At 33.1% G+C, this 23,996-nt stretch overlaps 1 protein-coding gene across 2 annotated transcripts in view; it reads left to right on the top strand.

Annotated features, from left to right (window-relative positions):
- LOC127837562 (uncharacterized) overlaps positions 1-14,233 on the top strand; it is a 77,269-nt gene extending 63,036 nt beyond the window's left edge. For both annotated transcript variants that reach the window (XM_052364755.1, XM_052364754.1), the window contains exons 13-19: positions 1,375-1,500; positions 2,493-2,616; positions 5,486-6,219; positions 6,736-7,007; positions 7,511-7,654; positions 12,065-12,199; positions 13,035-14,233. In XM_052364755.1, coding sequence (XP_052220715.1) covers positions 1,375-1,500; positions 2,493-2,616; positions 5,486-6,219; positions 6,736-7,007; positions 7,511-7,654; positions 12,065-12,172 — 1,508 coding nt within the window. In that variant the 3' untranslated portion in view covers positions 12,173-12,199; positions 13,035-14,233. The remainder of the gene's footprint in view (positions 1-1,374; positions 1,501-2,492; positions 2,617-5,485; positions 6,220-6,735; positions 7,008-7,510; positions 7,655-12,064; positions 12,200-13,034) is intronic.
- The last annotated feature ends 9,763 nt before the right edge of the window (positions 14,234-23,996 follow it).

The following is a 23,996-nucleotide window of genomic DNA, read 5'->3' as shown; positions in this document are numbered from 1 at the left end:
TGGTACTAAAATCGTTATAATTAAAATAAACATGAACTCATAATATCTGCATTTATTCAAGATATTTTCATTTCGATAATTGAATAACCTTTGGAACAACTTGTTCTGTGAAATGTTAAAGCAAATATAAATTTAACCGCACAAACAGAAACAATATTACCGCAATCGTATAATAAATACAATGCAATGACTATTACATTCGGTCAAACATGTAAACAGTTTTGAATGTAATGTGTGTGCAGTGTTCACATCCATATCTTTCGATGGATCTTAACAAAAATACAAATGTGCATGTTGGATTAATTATGTTGTATCTTGCAGAATGTTTCATAAATATATTGACTTTCAATATTGTTAATTTTGTATAGTTAAATAAAAACGTGTGTATATGTCATATAAATTAAATGACAATTATTCATTCTGTTTATTAGTTTGGTATCAAATGTGAATTTATTAGATCTGTATCGAGTGCATTGGCATACTTCTATACAGACATGTTCCAAGAAGGCATAGGAAGCTACCAGGCACATTCGATACCCTGTTTTCCCTTTTGACTAGGTTACACGTACATGTTTGTAAGATCAACTGTAACCCATTTTCTAAACCTAATCATCCCAAAGTTTCTTAATGTTTAAATAATACATGTGCAATCTATAAAAAAAACTCTAGTTCAAGTTCCCTATGAGATACTGTTAACATATTCGCAAAATGTACTTTCAAAACACTAGATCGTACTTCTAAAGTTGTGGTCTATTTCATTGTAGAGACTATGCAATATCTTGGTCTTCATATTTAAATTCATATTTGTTCCTTTTTATGCCCCCTGGTATGGTGGCATATAGTAGTTAAACTGTCCGTCAGTCCGTCTGTGCGTCCGTCCGAATACTTTAACATTGCCATAACTTTTTCAATATTGAAGATAGCAGCTTGATATTTGCCATGCATGTGTATCTAATGGAGCTGCACATTTTGAGTGGTGAACGTCAAGGTCAGGGTCATCCTTTGTGGTCAAAGGTCAAATATATGGCTTCAAAGCGGCGAAATAGGCATTGTGTTTGTGACAAACACATCTCTTTTACTGTAAACTTACATGCAAAGAAGATGAACTATGGAGTACATTATCCATCCATATTTCTTCTTTATTAATGTCAAAAGCCACTTAATCTTTTGTTTGTTTACGTGATGATGATATCAAACCAATTCAATTTGAAATACTCATGCTTCACCTTTAATGTTATATGTAATGACGCAATTTACTTGACGTGTGAAAACCATTTTGTAACAAAAAGGATATATATTTTTCAAAAATTCGTGATTTCTTATAGAGTTCTTAATGATTGATAAATATTCATAACAATGCTGTTTTTGTTTCAGCCGTGGCTGCAATTAATCATAAGGACTGCCCAGGCAAAATTAAGATATGTCATGCCTGTATGCGCAATTCGTACTTTAATCCAATCAAATGCCACACATGCGATAACGACATCAAAGCAGTAATTGGTAAGTGGTTCGACACTTTTAATATTAGTGTAACTTGAATACCAAAAATAGAATGAGCTGAACTGCCATATGCCAGATTTGATATATACCAAAACAACCAGTAGAAAAGAGGGTAATATACACCTCAACGTCGTCAGTCTGTTGGTATTTTTTCCGAAAACTTGTGCAGACTCTATCCAAACACGTATTAACGACTTACGCGGCAATTCTAAGATTGTTTACACTTGTTATTTAATATTTGTTGGTAATTTGCGAAATCCATATATTTCTGATTTGAAATTGAAATAAAATCTGGGGTTACCAGTTTTGGTAAACAACATGACTATTTAAGCGTTTCACGAATATGCCATAACGGTCAAAATTGAGTAAAAAGGTATAACAAACTGTTGAGAGTAATTTAAACCTCTATACATGTAAATATACGTTTAAATTTATGAACATTTTGTAACAATAATATTTTATATAAAAAAACATCAATTACAACATTATTTAAGTCTTTATGGATCAGTTAAAGAAACAACAGTTTTCTCAGTTTCACAAAAAATACTTACATAGATATAAATCAAATTGTTCGTATTCGTTACATTTTGGTACATTGTTTTCGTTCAAACTTTGCCAAATGGCATGGCTTACCACAAATTAAGAGGACAAAGCGAAAAGAACAAGGTCCACAGAGTCGTTAGCTCACAATTACAGTTCAACTGCACATGACAAAATACGATAAAACTTGTAGTCAAACACTATCCTCATTTTTTCAGAGTTAATCACAAATGAAAAGGCACTAAATACATATTCATGTCTGGTAACTCAGTGGCTATTTCTATGTTGATTGTTAGGTGCATATATCTCATCGGGAATCAATGATGTACTAGTATTTTGAATTACGATGTTTCTCCATTCTTTATGATATACACCATACATGCATTCAATATAACTATTCAAGAGCACAAACAAATATTGTTCATATATAAGCTCTTAATGTATTATTGTAGGGGATGGTTGGGGTGCAGTGTTGATCGCCGGATATGACGAGCATGAAGCAAACTTGTTTAAAAAAGATGTGACAGCATTTGGAGATGCTATAACTAGTACAGTATTACCGACAATGTGTATCAGGTAACATCCGTTATACGTATTATCGTTGGTATTACAGCTTATATAATATGTGAGTACAGCTAGAACGTATCATCATTATGTACTTTCAACCCATGTGTAAACGATATCATACACAGGATATTTATGCCCCCCTTCGAAGAAGAGGGGGTATATTGCTTTGCTCATGTCGGTCGGTCTGTCGGTCTGTCGGTCTGTCCGTCCACCAGGTGGTTGTCAGACGATAACTCAAGAACGCTTGGGCCTAGGATCATGAAACTTCATAGGTACATTGATCATGACTTGCAGATGACCCCTATTGATTTTGAGGTCACTAGGTCAAAGGTCAAGGTCACGGTGACCCGAAATAGTAAAATGGTTTTCGGATGATAACTCAAGAACGCATATGCCTAGGATCATGAAACTTCATGGGGAGATTGATCATGACTTGCAGATGACCCCTATTGATTTTGAGGTCACTAGGTCAAAGGTCAAGGTCACGGTGACCCAAAATAGTAAAATGGTTTCCGGATGATAACTCAAGAACGCATACGCCTAGGATCATGAAACTTCATGGGTAGATTGATCATGACTCGCAGATGACCCCTATTAATTTTGAGGTCACTAGGTCAAAGGTCAAGGTCACAGTGACCTGAAATAGTAAAATGGTTTCCGGATGATAACTCAAGAACGCATACGCCTAGGATCATGAAACTTCATGGGTAGATTGATCATGACTCGCAGATGACCCCTATTGATTTTGAGGTCACTTGGTCAAAGGTCACGGTGACCCGAAATAGTAAAATGGTTTTCCGATGATAACTCAAGAACGCATACGCCTAGGATTATGAAAACTCATAGGTAGATTGATCATGACTTGCAGATGACCCCTATTGATTTTGAGGTCACAAGGTCAAAGGTCACGGTGACCCGAAATAGTAAAATGATTTTCGGATGATAACTCAAGAAGGCTTTTGCCTAGGATCATGACTCTTCATAGGTACATTGATCGTGACTCGCAGATGACCCCTATTGATTTTCAGGTCACTAGGTCGAAGGTCAAGGTCACAGTGACAAAAATCGTATTCACACAATGGCTGCCACTACAACGGACAGCCCATATGGGGGGCATGCATGTTTTACAAACAGCCCTTGTTAATGATGAATATGACGACCAAAAGTATAACGATCCTTTACTGCCTTTGAAAAGTACTACACACATATACTTTCTTAACCATAATGCACACTATTATTCGTAATAAGCGATGCTAAATAGTGTTTTCCCAACAGCAGTGTTTGGCATTGTAGGTATAGTATTTGTGATATAATTTGTAACTTTGTTAGAGGGCCACTTTCCATTTCACATTTACGTACTTTTGTTCACTCACTACATGTTAATGCTCATTATTTGTTAATTTCAAACGCGACATATTATGAGCACCTTTTAAAATATAAAAATAATGTTGTTTTTTGTTGACGTTTTTTCTCACGTTTCACAACAACCTTTATTAATGACATGAGTAATAACCGTGTATATTCATGTTCTCTTTATAGAAATTGACACATTATAGTTACTGTTTTGATGCATATATAATGATGTAAAAGATATATATATAAAATATGTTTATACGTTTATACCTACACATGTTTTTATACGTATATAAGATAGACAAATATTAATTGACATAATTACTGGTTTTGTCGTGCAATATTAAAGTTACATTATGCGCATCTAACACTGTTGAATTGAGTTGAGCAGAATTAACAGGTCAAATGAGTTAGTTAAAATGTAGTAAGTGACCAATTATCTGCAACTCATCTTGCTCCCAGTTGTTTATAAAATATATATTAAATTCGATATTTTACATGACTGTCCCAGTCCTCTAAGCCGAGCGGAACCGTCTTTGTATTAGGATCGGAGTAATTGTTCGTGTGTCGTATGAATAGATATCGTTGCAGGAAATTTAAATGTTCCGTAAAAAATGTGTCTTTGCGTCGTATGAACGAATCCGCACTAAAACTAAATGTAGATACACATCGTACATGCATGATCAGTTGTCAAACGAAAGTACGGTTGATATTGAAATGCATTATTTTTCTCTTTCTGGGATATTGTTTTAGAATGTTGATGCTGCATTAACACATTTAAGTGTATATGAAGTGAAAACACCAAAAATAAACAACGGTTGTGATAAACACCTATAAACATAGCATATACTGTAAGATGCGAATAATGTCACTTTAAGGTAAAAAACACTAATACACTCCCAATATGATAAACTAACTGGCAAAGTAAAATGTTAAAACAAAATACTATCGGAGGTGGTTGTTACATTGACCGTATTGTACATAAATTGGACATCGATTACATTTTGCATTGAAATATTACTTATGCTGTGCTTTTATGTCGCTGGGTGGTGCAAAGTGTGCAGCCAGTCCGGGACTCGAACCCGGGACACCTCGCTTAAAGGGCGAGTGCTCTCCCGTCTGTGCTAACCGGGCCGCCACACATCTTTCCACCAATCCCGCTTTAGTTCGGTACCGTGACATTCTTCCCTGCCAAGTTGGAATTCGTCCTCGAATTCGAGACAGAGAACAGTGAATTACTGATCACGACAAACCCACGGGCAAGTTCTATAGAGAACTGTACCCGCCACGGTCCCCCGTTGGGCGCAATTGTCGCCGGGTGGTGCAAAGTATGCAGTCATTCCGGGACTCGAATCCGGGACACCTCACTTACAGCGCGAGTGCTCTCCCGACTGAGCTTACCGGGCCGCCACACATCTTTCCACCAATCCCGCTTTAGATTAGTACCGTGACATTTACATGCGAAGTGATGTAAACGTCTTTTAACAATGTCCATAATAAACATGCATATTGTGTTTCATTGCAGCAAATCCAACTTAGTTGTTGTTGACTGCAATACAAAAAGCGAGGAAAGTGCATCTTCCAGGATTGAAAAGGCATTTAAAATACTCGAGTCAAAACACGTACATACGTTGGTTTTTCTGTACTCAGGACATAATAGCAACTTTGGATTTCAAATTGGAAGAACATCAACTCAAGATGAAAAATCTGAATATTTGTTCTATCATATAGACGAACTATGTAAATGCATTGAAGAGATCAACGGTTTGGAAAAAGTGATATTATTTTTGGACTGCTGTTACGCAAAACCTCTTAATGTCCCCGATCATATTTGTCTGATACAGTTCAATGCTACTGGTCCCAACGACAAAACTGAAGTCATTGGTGCAAAAGGGAGTATATTTACACGATACTTGGTACAAGCCTTTACGATGAAGGCGTCAGGTGAAAAGTGTAAACTTCATGATTATGACTGTTCCATTACTGGTGACTTCATAACACTTGGGTCGTTGTGGGATTACATATTACGTCATAGCCAACATGATGGCATGGAGAAAGAGAAAATGACACCATATCAGAATACAAAGAATGTTTGTTTGGATACGATGTTTTTGGCATATAATTATAATTTCGAGGTGAAATTTTGCTTTGATGTAAGAGTTCCCGATGAAAACATCAATCAAATGATAGAAGTGTTACCAAGACAACTGACAGAGTTTAGAGCTTTTAAGCGGGATATTCTTTTTCCAGCTTGTTTTGGTACGTTACACTTCAGTTATGTTTAGTAATATTAAATAAAATAGTGATTATATTAATTATAACATGACCTACGCTCTAGGAGTGAAATAACGTAATGCTCAATTTTGTTTAAACACGGGTGTTATTACACTAGTCATATAACTGTGAAATGACGTCATTTTTGTGACGAAATGACGTCATTATTCCAGCGATTTTCTTCAGTTAAACTCTTTTACAATGCGAATAAACGGTGAGCGTCAAATAGAAAGAAAATATGTTGGTCATTTTATAGATAAAATCTTAAATTCGTGATCATTTTGTATTGAATTTAATAAACTCGTCATCTAAAGGCAAGCCTCGTTTTTATCTTTATTTAGATGACTCGTTTAATAAATTCAATACAAAACGACCACTCATGCAAGATCCTATATGTATTAAATACAATAAACAATTTTTAAGAAATATTCCTCTGACGAACATTGATAAAAAGTATTATTCCAGTCAACGATTAGCATTTGAATAAATATATACTTTTAGACATGTTAACAAACAAAATGAACATCCAAGCGAGTCTACGGCCAGCTATGTCGAAGTATGCAGAGATCTTGGTGATCGAGGTTGATGGTGGTCCCAAGCACACCCAGGAGATAGACAACATGGAAAAGCTTTTGCTGGCGTGGTATTCAAAACGGTTGTTCCGATGCCGATTCCGTCAGTGTACCGAGATAGATCAAGAGCGACCAGTTGGGGTTGTTTTGAGGAATGGCAATAATGTCTGCGAAATATTGTCGCATCTTAATCCAGAACAGGTAGTTCTAGAATGTCAGTTAATAAAAGTTATACACGATATATTTTATTATCGGGCTTCGTACTGTACGCCACATGTTACAATTTGTAATTCTACTTATAAACATTAAATTACAAAATTTATTAATGCTAACCTTTCAACAATGATCACGTGTCTTGAAATGCCGTGCACGTGCAGAAGAGGCGTATCCGCGACCATATATTCAATGTTGTCATATTTTAGTCTTCAGAGCCTTTCCGCTGTAGAGCTAATCTGTGTTTGTGGATTAAACATGTTTATGATATTTCCTACACATAGATTGCTTGAAAATGTTATGTAAATACATCGCGAACTTGATAGTTTAATTTCTTATCAATGATTATCATTGATCGTTCCAAGGCGATAATCCCATATTAAATCATTTTAAACAAGGATTTACCTCCTGATAATGTTTCTTGAGTTTCGTTGTTTTAGCTATATTTCAGTCAAATATATTTCCTAACTTATTTGTATTGTGATGTTCAGCACCCTCGTGATATAGACGGTTTGGAGGAATTGATGACGGCATTAGACACTGAGGAAGGCAAGATACATCCAGAATCGGTCCAGCCGTTGAAACTCTTTAATGACAAATTGTCAGCACTATTGCATGCCGCAAAGGAAAATAAGGTACCCCACTTCACGATGTTTTATAAGTTTCTTTATTGACACATAATTGTGAGAAGCTTGTGGAGTGTACTGGATGTCATGTCAGGACGCCATTTTCTTATGGGCTATCAAAAGAGTATGTTTGTACTCATCGACATTAGTTTGTATGTCAAAATAATCTTAAAAATGCAAAATCGGTGTATTTGCGGACTTAACATTCTTATTTGGGAGCATAACTTTGCCAGACTTCAATAAATGAATTCAATAAACCTTGAAAAAATGGTATGACCGTTCTGTTACAGAATCCCATATACAAGAGCTATTGTTTTAGATATTTTAGACTGAGTATATAAGGCCTTTTTCCTAGAGCGAGTATCAAGATAATGCAGTAAGATCAACAGTAAAAACTATTAATAAATCTCTTTACCAGCAAATATCAATTTTAAAATAAGCATATGTGATAGGTATTGCAAATTTATTGTTATTAACAAGAACCAGGTTCCTAGACCGAGGGTCAAGGTCACAGTGTGAGGTCAAATTATAGAATCAGCTCCTGACAAATAGACAGAGTATCACTTAATAATGGATACTTTGTTTAAACAACTTAGTAGGAGTGAATAGCATTGGTCAGAGGTAATGTATAAGAAATCTATAAACAGTGTTTTAATCCTTACAACAAAAACACTTTATAACATCGTTCCATCCATTACTGCGTAGTTGAGGATGCCAATTGTTAAAAATGTTTAAGTTACTTTTCTGGAAAGGAGTTAATTTAACTATCCTATCATATTTCGGAAATTCTAACTGATGTATACAACAGTTCGTTAAGTTGGATTCAACAGCTATCACAATAAACTAAACAAGGTTTCATAGTTCTCATCTTCCAATGAGTAATATTAAAAACAAACGTGAAGTAATGATTGAAACTAAACATAATTAAATCAAACATATTTATTATAATAAATTAATCTTTTTATAGTATCAGATTAAGACGTCTGTAGTGAAATGATGGTGTGATTTTTTTTTATCAACTTCCGGTTGACTGATACAAAAATAATCAAAGAATGTATCTAGCGTTAAAATTGACCATCACCTCGTGGAGGTGTAATGGATAATCAATAAAAATGTGTTGTTGTTGTGCACATGGTTATGTAGCATCAGCTTATGGTCGTCAATCAAAATTATTTAAAGCAAGAACAACGACAACAAACAAACTTTCGTCGTTGCCAGAACTCTCGAACATCATTTACTAAAATCGCATGATGTATTTCTTTAACATTAAGATAAAAAATATAATAAATTCTCTTCCTGAAACGCTGAAAGTCGAGCAAATATTGTGGAGATCATACCTCTTAGGTTAGTCTAATGTCAGCCATTCCATAATGTAAAGCATATGGGCAGTTTACAATATGGTGGACAAGTGATTTGTAAGATTTTACTTGTTAATATGTAACACTGGCTTTGTTGTCATTTCCATAAAATTACATTAGCATTTTAATCACTCAGATTAAAATACGTACTAATTCCTGATTTTTTACCCAAATGTACGCAAAGTGTGTTGGTATAGAATTGTCTTACAATGATCAATAATAAAAAAGATACGCGTTAATTACTGAGTTGTCGCGATTTTTGTAACTTCTTATTTATTGCAGTATATACATGTTTGCGCGCAATAAGATACCATTTGCGAACAAATTGTATTATAGCCGAAGCCTAATTTTAAATTGTGATTTAGGTGATATTAAGTGGTATTACCATCGAAGCTATATTGTATGATTTTAAGGCGGCACACATTCAAAATAATATTTTATTCACAAATAAGACTATTACATCGAAAATTAAAAAAAAATATAACAAATTATACAATTTCAAAATTTTAGCACATTAGCAGCAAAGCTATTTAAGTACAGTAACGCGCATGACAAATTCAAATAGGCCTAGTTGCTTAAAATGTTATAACTTAAGTTATCTTAGAAAAAAATAAATGCTTACCTTATAGGAGTGTTTAACCGACACAAATAAATTCAAATAAATACTTTTTAACGTGAGTACCATGGGTATAATAAATTAAACCAGTTATACCGTAGGTGATCTTTTTAAACCAGACTTTATTTCATTATAGTATGTTAAGATCGGCTACCGGAATACATCTCTCATTTGTTATTCGATCCTTATATAAACCGATAATAGATAGATATAAAATATTATCATACCACCACATTGATATCTGCTTGATATCATGTTGCCTGATATCTTTTTTTATATCACGGTCAACAGGAAGTTCATATATCAGTCATGTGTGGAGGCTACTAAGTACATGCTGATGACGTCATGTAACAAACGGACTACTTTTTTTAACACGCCTTCATATGCAGACATCAAAGGTCAAAGGTCATATCAAAAGTTCAGCACTTAATATAAACAGACCAAACAAATAAAACAAACAATACAAAACCAGTAAAAATAGTAAAAAAAAAAATAGTAACACACTTCACAATAAAACCCAATGAAATATGCATTAAATAATGAAATAATTTTAAATCATAAATGATAATTAAGGTTTCATTTGTCGTCTTCTACAGTTTGCTAAATGTGCCACAGGAATTGTGTTTGATAAGGCTAGTTAAAGCTAATTTCTTTTGAAAATAAGGACTTTAACATAAAAAACATATTTAATACAATAAATAAACATTACCATGTCAGTCTTTGTGGATGGAGGTAAGATGACATTGTTTTGGACGGTTTAATGGAGGAAGTTGTTATGTCGATCTTAGGAAGACCTTGCCAATCAGTTTGAAATAAATCTGAGTGCTTAATGAACCATGTGATGAAAGCACGAATGCAAATGTCAATTCAAATAAAAGTCATTTAGAATCCCTTACTGAAACAAAATCAAAAACTGAGAACAGTGAAAACATATCAGACGCCATAGAAATAAAAACCTAAGCTGTAAAAAATGAACAAATTTCGGCAAGCCTCGCCGTTATTTTATTTTAAGCCTCGCCTGATATATTACAAAACGATCAGACAGTAACCTGATATTCTCTATAAAGATATACGCGTTCCATGAGGTAACAATCTAAGCCAACATAACAGTTAAACATTTAGTCATGAAAACATATTTTACCAGCTAGCTCCGTTTGTGGAGCGTTTTACTTAAAATCCAAGGAGAGATCCTCGGCCCGGCCACATACCTTGTCTGGGCATTGGTCATGAGGTGTTGAAATTCTGTCTACGTCCATTCTCCTCTAACCTCTGATTAAAATCGACAGTTCACTGCTACTGTCATACGTGCGTGCACTTATTACTGATTAATCAACAATACCAAGAAAATGTGATTTGATTTACTGAACGAAGTGATATGATTGACATGCTGTTGAAAAAGGCGGAAAAGCTAAAAAAAATTTATTTGCTCAATACGAAACCAATAAGTGTTAATAGATCTGCATAACTATATAAAAATATTCAATTCCGTAAGTAAAAGCAACGCTGACCCATTTTAATCCTGCAAACAAGCATTGTTGATACGCTTTATGATTTTAAAGGATGTTACATGTGTTAGCTTTTTTGCACCCACATATAATTGGGTTTTTACAAAGTCTATCCCATTCCGAAGTATGTCTATTATTCCGAAGTGTCTATTTTATCCGAAGAGGTCAGTTTGTCATGTTCCGTGTGATAGGTAAATTGGTCATAGATATGCAGTCAGTGCTTATTCAACAATCGTATTGATTGTCCAATAATTGCAAAATATGTAACGGTTATGGAAGAACAAAATCTAATGGATGGTGGGTAAAATATTAATATTATTGGAATAAAAAAAATCCTGATGTTTCAAAACCAGATTTATCACATTTCAATAAAACGATTTAGTTGTATTACTCATAACTACTATAGTAGTAATTCATTATTAGCCTATTAGGAACAACGGTTTATGTCAAACACACGCCGTATTTTTAATGAAACCTGATGTATTTCTTTGGTACAACCAGTACAGAATAGATTTGGGTCATTGGTTCGTAAAAGTTTATTTGTAATTCTTATAGTATAACCATCATTTGAACGGTTCAGTAAATTACTGTCATTGAACCTAGAGCATTTGGATTATTATGATCTCTTGTTTTAATGACCTACACCTATTACTAACTTGTGAAATGTTCAACAAGTATGAAAAGGTGATAATATTTGAAAAGTTGTTTATGAAAAAGCAATACTGATGTGTAGGTAAAGCGTAGTACTTTATACACTATTTAAACGTTCAGTTTCATATGTTTGTATCGTTATTATAACAATCTATGTACAGTTTCTCTCCGATGACAATTTTTTAAATATTAGTTTTGTGTTTAACATGACTTGTTTAACGGACGAAGATTAGTCAAAATTATTAGTTAAAAGTTATAAATATTTATTTTTATGTTATGCAACTTTTAGTTGAAAAACAGAAAGTTGACAATCAACTGCATTGACGTCTTCGAGAACGGATCTGTCACCCTGGTGTATATGGAGTTAACAAGTCCTGAAGAACAACTTGTCAATTGACGCTTTGTTCAAATATACCTCTTCTATGTATGTACGCATTGAAGGTTTGAGTTTAAACAGATCATTTTAAGTGTTCCAAATAATATAATATAAACATGTACTTTTTTACGAAATCTACAGAAATATTCAAGCAAAAACCACTTGATCAAGATGCAGATTTAAATAAGGGTTTTATCAATAAATTTGAAGATATACTTTTACTTATTTTTTACCATTATGCTTATGAAAAATGACACATAATTATCTACAGAGAATAATTCCTTTAATTTCTCAAATTACTCTAGCAACTTAAGTGCAAGATACATAAGTAAACCGACAAAATTATTGTTAGAATTGCTACCAAAGTGACAGTACTAATTTAATTATTTTAACAGTTTGCGCAGGCATCAATTTGAAGCAACAATCGATTGATAACTTACTGTTATAAAAGGCTGGTTGTTAAGAATGTAAACACCAAGATGAAAATAATTTGAATTGTTCTGTTTAATCAATTATTGCAATCAGTGTATATCACGTTAAAAGCAGTCTTAAAGGATATTAACATGTCACACGTGGGATTTATTACTATAACAAGGCAATTGGAGTTAATGATATTGAATTATTTCGTACTTTTAGGAGTAAACCCTTTACGTTATAAAATATAAGTATTTGATAGCAGCTGTTCACATGAACTCGGGACGTTGAAACTCTTTGCATAAACATTGATTTTTTAAGTTAGAAAAAAGCGTTTGACCATCTGAGTTATTGTTCTTCGGACCAGGTTAGCAATTTATACATGTATACTATTTGTATAAAAAGACGCTTTTCATTTTTTTAAAGGTGGAGTACACGTAGTTAACTCCATCGTTATTTTTCGCTGTAGGCTGATGTCGGCATTAATCGTTGGGTGCATTCAAGTGTAAACGACTACATTCGGCACAGTCCGGTTTACTTCATGTTCCTGTAAAAAATGTCGTTTATTCTTGATTATATATATATTTCGTGGTGTATTGATTGCTGGCTGTTTAAAATGTGGGAAACTATACCGTGACATAAAATGTAAGAAAACAACCCGAACGTAATACTCGATGTACTGCATAACGTTGTGTATTAAATAGCCAACTGTATTTAAGATTACTTGCATAAGAGTATTACCCTCTTCTTGAACATGAAGTAAGACATTCCACTGATTATAACCTTATAACCGCATGAATGTGTGTTTATGCAAACAATACTTGTATTTTGATTTCCAATGTGTAATATGCATACTGATGTTCTAATTTTCATAGTTTATGAAGTGTTGATGATTCCTCCGATAATAAACGGAAATTTAATGTGACTAAGGGCCAATGACAATTAATTTAGAAGATTGTTTCAGTGTTGATACTGTGGAATATAAACGGTTACAAATTATATTAAGCTTAAAAAACAATTACTCGTGTGCATTTTTTACTTTCTTGCGTTAACATCGCGCGATAATTAATTTGCCATTGTTAAGAACATATAAGAGTGTTATGTTCCTTAATAAGCATTATGTGAGACAAGTGTATTTGGTATAACATGTATGTCACAGTAACATGTTAATATTACGTTTAGTCTCTTTAAAAATGGAATTAACCTTAAAAGTAAAACAGTATTTTTTACTTTTACAAATTGTATATGAATTGTATTAATTTTAATTGGAATATATGTATTCATTTGTGATATCGACGAATAATTTTTGTATCAGAAAAACTGAGTTCTTTGTTTTATTATCATTAAAATAAACAACGCAATGTTTAAAATAATACCGTCACAAAATTGTAAGATAAATCAACTGAAAGCATTCCATTTGTTCATGATATTGTATACATGTATTTGTAAACTGTGCGTGCCAATATTTTATTTTTATGTTTTAATATGTTATATATAAGTAAGTGATTTTTAATATTGCACAACCTGTCTTATGGTTCTGTGAGAGGCCACTTTGTAGCTGTGAGAAAGTTATATTTGCATATATTCATAAGCGAAAGGGACTAATGTTTGCATTATGATTGTTTTGTAATCCGCAATGTTGATTGGATTTAAAAATAGCAAGGTGGACACTATATTCGCAAATTTGAGTGACTTTAATTACTTATAATAGATCAGAGATCACACATTTTATATCAGAATTGCAAAACCGGTATATTAAAAGTTAATAACATTTTATTTGACGAGTAGATACTTTTAATACTTAGTATGTCAATCCCAAAATATTTGCTAATAGCGGAAATGTTATATTAATGAAGGTTTTAAACAACTATTTTTACGGATACACTACTTTAAGTGTACATGTATAGGCTATCGTCAAGTGCTGAATACAGGCGTCAGTTAGAATCCTTCGGATAACAACTGTTTCTCATATAAGATGCGTTAGCATCTATTGAAACATTGTTTGGCAGCTTTCTATTACACTTCTATAATTTAAATTTTTAATCTTCGAAATGTTTCTAATAGTGTTGATACGCATGGCTGTCATTCAGCTATCCGTGTATATTCTCGCAAGCAAGTTGTAAATTCATCAACCAAATAGCTTATAAAAAGATATGTTTCAGGAAGAAGTGGTGATAACTCTGATAAATATGCGTGATTTATGGTACATGGGTCGTGCATGTTTCTCACTGCCTGATAACAATTAACATAAGTTTCTAGCAGGGATTTTAATATGAGTGTTACTTGTTTGGCGTATTCTATTTGTATATGCTTTTTACAATTGAATTTATATACTGTTTATTGAATGAACAATAAATAATATCAGTAATAATATAGTTGTACTTAGTTTGAACCTATTTATTAAAGCTTGATTTAATCGAAAGCATCGCGCTTATTGAAAAACTCCATTCCTTTTCATGGATAGATGAGTTACTTAAGGAACGCTCACTTATAGGGATCGAACAAGAGACTTCGTGATCGCTACGCGGACATCATATCCACAACGCCACCGCAACCTTTGTACTTAATATAATTTAACCATACATTGTCATGTTCTCTTTAAGTGCAACTTTGGTTGTTTAAACACGAAATGTAATTATTCAGTGCAACTTTGGTTGCTTAAACATGCAATGTAAATATTCAGCCGCACGATTCTCGGGTAGTATTCACAAGGCATATTAAGTTAGATTGACTCTACAATTACAGTTGGATCATTAATCAACTGTAGTAATAATAACGAACAACACAAGAACATACAAACGTTCATAGTTTTGCTTTTACTATCGTGCTTTATCAATAAAGAAATATCTTGTGAATACGATCACATAATTTATTGTTCTAAAGGCCAAACAGATTTGATATCCCCGTGATGAAAGTCATTAAAAAAGAGTTACATAACTGTATATGTCATAAACTTTAATCAATGATCAAATAGAGCAAGATTTACAGACTAATCTCTATATTATGCATAGGTTACAGTACAAACTCAAGTAAATAGTACGTTAAATTATGCAAAGTTTTTTTATATATTCATTTAACATACACCGGAAAAGAAACACACTGAATATACATTAGATTAAATGATACTTCCAACATCACATTATAAAATATCGTTTCATTCTAAGATGTTTCACATTCATTCTTGATACTTCTTTAAACTTGTAAATTAAAAGACACAACTGAGTCTTAACATGTAAGCATATTTCATACACTGACAATTTGTCCAAATGCATGATTCCATCCTGTCTGGACTGAAAACAATGCGGAATTCTATTTGACAGTATAGTATATTTTGTCTCAATCAATTACCTGTTCAACATGAATCCTGGTTTTAAAAATTCTTCGGTTTCTTTCCACATCTAAAAGAACCAGCTGTGATTTGAAAGCAGGAATATAGAATTTTGCACCGACTGTCTCAACACGATCCTGAATGTAAAAGCCTCTGTCGGCTAATACAACATCACATTGTACAAGTTTTCCAAAACCCCACAAGCTTCTATGATGTGCTTGATTGTAGCTCTTCCTTCATTGGAAGTACATCAGATAACTCCTTGTGTTTTAAACCTAATCAGATCTTTGGCAGTTTTTGCCTTTTTGTATTTCGTGCAATAACGTTTGACGGTTTCTTACAACTTGCCTCAAAGCAAGCGATAATAACTGCCACGTTTGATCCAAAATGGGAACAGAACACATTTGCATTGTTTTCCTCAGCTCCTGTCGTGTCGGCCAGTATACTGCTGCGTGTAATGTCTTGAACGATGTTTCTAGAAAGTTATGGAATGTGCGCGACATTGCGTTAACCGATGCACCAAACCAATCTCCAAACAATACTTGGATGCACTAAGTCTAAGTTTTATTAGTGTCACAACCAGCTGTTGGGACTTATTCAGAACATTGCTTGAGTTTGTATAAAATCAGGTTTACCCTAGTCGTGCAAGGTTTCAAAACATCCAAATTCCTCTATAAGTGGTGTTGAGCATCGAAGTAATAGAATCTCTGCGGCAGCTGTTTTTGTCCTGTTTTGTCCTGCTACTTCTCAGAACTAACTTTCAATCTCTTGTTAACAATCTGGATTTTGTCAGGGAAGGGTATTTAAGAATAAAAACTCGACCCTTGTTCACTAAAGGTGCTCAGCACGGATTAAGCTGATCATACAATGTGGCCGGCATGTCTGAACAATTAATTAGAGACACACATGCATCTTTATGATAGAAACAGATTTAGCTTTTTACTGGCACTGTATCACGTATACAGCTAAATATTAAGGCATTTAATAATATCAAGAAATGTTTCATATTGTCACATGTGCTTGTATTAACATTTACATTCTGGGTTTAATTCCCACTAAATAGTTAGAAAAATGAAGCTTGTATTCAATAATATTAATGCTTCCACGAGTATAGTACGTTAAGGAGATAGGAATGATTGGACACTAGCCGGGCGCTTACATTATTATTGTAAATACATACGTTAGCCTCAGGCGTGCAAGGCACTCGTTAACTTTGACATATATAGAAACTTTTCTGTCAATTTTAATAAACATTTGTTATAAAGATACAAAAACATACCACTTAAATGGTCTAAGCACACTCAAATATCGTCGTAGCTGGCTCGGTAAAGATCAGATCTGGCATTAATGACGAGCCATTTTTTTTCAAGCCTGCGAGAGCACTTTCGTAGTTTCCCGTCGATGAATACTTAGTTTTGGTAAACGATACACTGGTGTGTCCTTTTCTCCGTCATCTCTGTTTAAACAACCATATACAACGCATGTTTTGATGATAGTTTGACGCAATAATTTCGTCTTTCGTTAATGATTTAACGTGAAAGCGGTGTGCCTGTGTTCTGTTTACCAAGATTGCATAGAGTCCTGATGACAGGGAATGCACTCTTTTTGTCAGCTTTACGAACCCATTTGAATGCATTCTGGCAGACTGTAAATTACATGTGTGAACATTTTGAAAACACCGGTTGGTCCATGAAACATGAAACACCAACATACTCCAAAACTTTTTTTTTCGCAGATATGACACAAATGCAACGTGCAGATCACGTTATAGTTTATACACATGTGAAATTTCAGCAAACGTGTTAGAGCCGTTTTCATATTAGTTAAATCACGGTGTATAGCTGCTGGTTTCGGAAACTTAGCAAGCTTAGCTAGTTAAATGAGTTAAATGATTGAACAGAATAGACATTCTGTCAAAATTTCACTTATTCCAGATGTAGTTAAAATTAGTTAGTAACGAATATTAGCGTGTTATTCCTCAAAATGATACTATATTTTTTATCATGTTGTACTTTATTATTTTACATGGACACACTACCTGTATAATGCGGTTTAAGTTTGTCATAAATGTTAAAATACACTTGAATCAAACTGATGATATCATATCATTTTATTTTTAATTATAGTGATTATACTAATTAAATATTTGTGTGTGTCTGAAATACGAATATGGAAGTTTTTCCCATGAATATTTTTTTTTTAAATAGATTTGTTTTTTGAAGTGTTTATAGAATAGTATTTGTGTGACGCTATATTGTGATATTCAATAAATTATTAGACTGCATTGTTCATAGTAATACCAGATAAATAAACGTTTAAATAATAAATACAATGCTTTCAGGAAAAAACACAAACGTATTCAGAATACAAAAACTAGGCAGCTATCGTCCAATATTGTCAATAATATTTTGACGTTGCTTTCACTTCGAATGACATGATGTCAGAAACGCGCCATTAAATAATGGAAAGTAAGTTGATTTTTTTCCAATTCCCCTATTATTTATTCGAATAAGGAAAAAAGAATAGTTCCGTATTCATTATTCAAGCAAAACGTATTTCATATAAGCATTTTATGAAAAATAATACATACCATTAGCGAATTAAATCAAAACACAATAAATAAAACACATTGATAATATAAATCTTAATACATGCAATTAAGTACATTTTAACATATGTGTTTGTATTAATAATCGAGTTCCTTTTTTCGAGGCTGAATAGGAAAAAGAAACAACTTCTTTTTTCCTTAGTTTAAGCGTACGATATGCCCAGGAACGTCTTCACACCGGAAGTGGACACTCCTCAGAGTTTGCCGAATCTTGTATCTGCAATAACGTCATTAACGTTAATCACTTATGCATAATAGTATACACGCTTAAAGGGGCCTTTTCACGTTTTGGTAAATTGACAAAATAAAAAAAAATGTTTCAGATTCGCACTTTTTTGTTGTAGTTATTTGTGAGGAAACAGTAATAATGAGCATTTACTATGCTAATGAATAACCATAATATTCATCTTTCGACGATTTAAAAACTTGAAAATTATAAAGCGTTGCAACGCGAAACGATTGAATATATAAAGTATAAAGGACATCGTTAATTGTATGAGCACGGATGACCGAGTGGTCTAAGCGATAGACTTTTACTTCAGGGGTCAGTGGTTTGTTCCCCGAAAAGGTTTACTTTTTTCTTTCTTCAATTGTATTTTTTTACTGGAACTTTTTAGATCCAATGTTATATTTATCAATGTAAAGTATTAATGACAAACTTCAATACATGCCAAAATCTGTGAAAAGTCCTCTTTAAATAAAGGTCGCCATTATATTTATGCTAGTACAAACAATGTACCTACATTAGAACTCGTGTGCAATTTTAAATCTTTAGAAGAACCATAATCTTATGTATTAACAAGGGGAGTGATTTGATAAACGAGCATCCAGACGATGAAACTGTCAAAGCGTCAAATTTTTGCAGTAAACACAAATAAATGAAAATACTAGTGTGTAAAGTAAATGTTTGTATCGCATTCTGGGTAAATGTCTCATATGGCCATCGCCACAGAATATTGATAGTTGGAAAACGGGGGATAGTGCGAGCTACAGTAGACATCATGTTCTTACGACGACCATGTGTCGTTCAGTACTCGACGTGAAGCATCTAGAACACTGCACCCTGGTTTGACGTCTAAAGAGAGTGTTCATAGTCACAAGTCTCAGCTGCAAACATGTCATACCGGTTATTCATCAGTATTCATGTAATAATTGCATAATCCTTGTAAGGATAAAAATAAACACAATTCTCTGTCGTTCTTATTCCAGAATGATTAAACTGTGCTTATGTTAAAGATTCTTTAATCGTTTTTTTTTTCGTGTACCGATATTTATAGTCATAGCAATGCGGTGAACCATACGAATGCTAGTTACACTCTATATTTTAGCCAAATAATAAATACTTCAACTAGAGTTAATAATATCTCAACGGGTTTTATTTCATAATGCAAATATATAAAAACAATATATACTTTATCAAAAACCATAACAGTAAATAATGATAAACACTTCGAAATAAAATTGATACCCTTTCATTTAGTGCTTTAATAATTACAAGACGATTGAATAACACTAATAAAGATAATTAATTGGTTGCTCAAATGACGTTTTGTGTTGCAAGTGTATTTATAAATAACACGATTTTCTTAGACCATATTAAAACACAAATTGTAACAGTATCACCGTATGTCCATAAGGCATGAATTTTATTTAAAATAGAGAGTTTATTGCACGTATGCAAATGTACAAACAAACACGAGAAATATTGTATTTGCATCCTACCAAAGATCTTATAAGTAATTACATAAATTGTCATAATGAACTTTTCGAAAAACAATTTTTATTTTGAAGCTTCTACATAAACAAGTTAATGTTAAAGTAATCTTATTAATCATACTCTATACATTCGGCGGTTTATTAAGCTGTCATTTTCAAGTAATATAACACAATAAAGTTTTTTTTGCTAAAGGTTTTCAACCCACAAAGTCTTCTTTTGATCTTCTGTATGCTAGAATAGAAAGTGTTCTTATACAAAGTTTTTTTTCAAATCACGCTGCATTGTCACATTATTGATTAAGACTATTGTATTCCTTGAATTGGTCTACTATAAAACCGTCAAATGTTTAATATTTGGCGTGTACTATATTATATTGGTTTGCAAGCAATATTAAAATCACTCTGGTGTCAAAATTGTTCTACCTTTATTGCAAAGTCAGGATATACGCCAAATATCCTTTATAACGATATTTCTTGTTTGAATATTTATATGTGAATCATCGCGCTCATGCTTAATAAATTTGGCAATAAGGTTGAATAATTCTTATTAAATTAATCAGAAATAGTACTTATAATGGAATTGTTGAACAAAAAAAAGAAAGTTTTATTGACATACCATAATAATATCACCAAATATCTTCATTTAAAATATTTGTCAGTCTATATTCAAGTTCACATAGTTAACGCAATAGCGTTTATATGAAACGGTCTGATCTCCCACGTCTTTTCATTGTATACTTAAGAAATTATATGTTAATGTAAATGTATTAATTGTTTGTAGATTGTACGTTTTCTATTACGAACAGTTTCTGGTTTGCAGGCGGGAAATTATATTCAAATTGTATAGGACGCTTAAATTAACAGCTGGGCTAAACAGCTATGCCGAAAAAAAGACATATATACAATTTCACACAAATACTTAAATAATCAAATACCAAATTTGTTTTATAAAACAGTAATTGATGTTTGCCTTAAGAAAAAAACAACAGAATGTTCTATATTGATGAAGGACTGGCGCAATCATCAAATAACTCTAAGGAAACGTCAGGAGGACTATAATAATCAATGTAGAGATCTTAAGGACATATGTGGGCGTCCGTCAGCGATGTATGCTCTCCCCGTCCTGTTTAACCTTTTCTTTTAGAAGATATCGCAGATGAACATACAAGACCACCGCAACTCCATCTCCATCGATGACTTAAAATCTAAAAATTAATCTCATGTGTTCCGACAGCAGTGAATTTCAAGACATCACTTACTTGCTCTCTGAAAGTGCAAAAGCATGCGGGATTAAGGTCAGCGCAGAGAAGTAAAAAATCATGGTGAACAACATATGTTTGCCTTCATGTTCCGAAACATTTGGAACCTTTCTGCACGATCGGTACTCAATTGAAATCGATTTCTCGAACTGTCGGAATAATTTCGCATCCTGTCCGGCTTAAGCGGTTTTATTCATCGAATATGATTATATCTAATTCGACTCGGGCTTTGAATTAGCCTCGTAGCAAAGTTCCCATATTTTATTTCGAAATTACTTTGTGTATCGGAAACTCACACGCAAATCATTTGGGCTGTAGTTGACAGAATCCTTTGTAAAATATGGCATAGACAAATGAAACCCATGGTTACTGATTACTTGCACGGTAGATCGACTTCACAGATCCTGATCATCAAACAGGTATTATGGGAAGAAATAGAGGTCGAACGTTCGTTAAATTTAGGAGGGGGGGGGGGATCACGTTTCCGTGTCCGTCTGAACAAACTTATATTAAAGTTCCTAACCCTGGAATCATTTTTTCCCAAATTAAGCTGCTCAAAATATGATTTTGTTTTATTTCTATGCATGTTTCCAAAAATAAATTAAAATGGGCGTTACATATAATTTCCAATTGCTGCTTTTAAACTGGTCATGAGGTCGCTTGAATAAGTGCATTGTGTGTGACGGTTATTCCACTCAGAGGTCTCTGGTGAACATATTTTGATTTATATTGATCATGAACAAATTGTAAGTGTGCTGTGAGGTTTGCAGTGTACATATTTTGATGCGCACGGGGAGTGAAAAAACTGCAACTCCGCTGTGGGATGTCTGCTGTAAGAAAATTATGTTCAAGGTGAGGAAAGTTTTCTAGTGTACATACCGGTGACATACCTTATGTGCACGGTAAGTGATAAATTTACAATTTTGCAACAATGATTCTGGTGTGCATATTCTGATGTGATCGGTGAGTTAAAACACTGAAACTCTTTTACGAGTTTTCATATGTGCATCATATACGTTTTTTTAATTTTGAAGCGAGTGGTCAGTGAAGAAACATTCTTACCGTGCTTGCCGTTGCATAACGCATCAAAACTAACTGTCCAGCGCCATTTGAAACCTTTGTTTACATACATTTCAACCAACTGACATTTTAAACACACGAGTGCTTTCATTAGTCCAATGCGAAGGTGTGTCTTTACACTAGCAGTTTTCATTCATGAATCCTGTCTGATCGCTGTCAAGTAGCACATGCGAATTGTGTATCATGTTATTTCTTAAAATTTGACCCAGCATGGGTAGAAATAAAACAAGATATATACATTTCCAGAAAGGATATTCATTTCTGCGTTGAATAAGACCGGGTTAATGAAAATCGCTGCAACATTGATGAAGTAATGGCTGTTAAAAGCGATGCATCCTGTTTTCGGATGATTTCGAGTTTAATACCTTGTTATATATTATATATTTATGATAGTGAATGTTTTTTTAAAGAAAAGTTCATTTTTCGTTATAATATGATTTATCATTCAAAATGATGTTTTCACTAATTAATATCATAGCCACACGCTTACAACCTATGGGTATATGCGGGATGCTAGGTAGTTATAACACATACGTGTTTGTCCAATTTTAATAACGCAATATAGACACATGATGAAAACTACATGTAGAAAGAACAAAGCAAGAACAGAACATACAATAATAACAAGAGATTATAAGTGATTATAACATTCATTTCAAATACGTGATCTTATTTAAGATTCGTGATGAAGCACGAGAAACAATGTAACAATAATAAATACAAGATGAAGTGAGTATAACATTTTTTCAGAAATTTCATAAAACAATGTGATACACTATGAATAAAAACAAATATTTCTTTAAAATAACCTAAATTTTGGACTCGCTTCCTCTAAACTGTCGCTGAAATTCCAGAATTGAATTGAGCAATTAATTAAAAGACGGTATTGGATAATTATATTACAATACATATTATCAATTATATTTGACCAGCTTTAAGGTTCTTTTGAAATGTCACTTTTATACAAATTTACCCTCGTTAAAATCAAATGGTTGCCAGCTCAATGTCCTATAATCGTCATAATAAATCATCGGATGTGCATGCATGCTAAAACAAATTAAAATCATTAAATTGCAAATTTTGGAGTGCTGATATATTATTCTTTACTTTACTCTAACAAATCACTTAACATATATTTTATGTTATAAATGTGCACACCGTAAATGTTTTTTAAAATATATTTCCTGAATAAATGAAGCGAATGACTGCAGTTGTTACCTGCTCGTTACCAGAAAAAACAAGTTATCTCACAAAGGTAACCTATCTGATAGCAGTTACTACAACCGTCACACGTCAAGTCATTTCAGCTAATAAAATATTATCAATTATGTTTCTAAAATGCAAAACATTTTAATTTTCCTAAATCTAAAATATAAATTGGATCTAACATCATTTCAGTTTAAATAATATAAGCCGTTATGTTTATTAAATTCAATACAT

The sequence above is a fragment of the Dreissena polymorpha genome, chromosome 7 (assembly GCF_020536995.1).
Source record: "Dreissena polymorpha isolate Duluth1 chromosome 7, UMN_Dpol_1.0, whole genome shotgun sequence".
NCBI lineage: Eukaryota > Metazoa > Mollusca > Bivalvia > Myida > Dreissenidae > Dreissena > Dreissena polymorpha.
The sequence above is the reverse complement of the archived record's forward strand: the minus strand, read 5'-3'. Positions and strand labels throughout refer to the sequence as shown.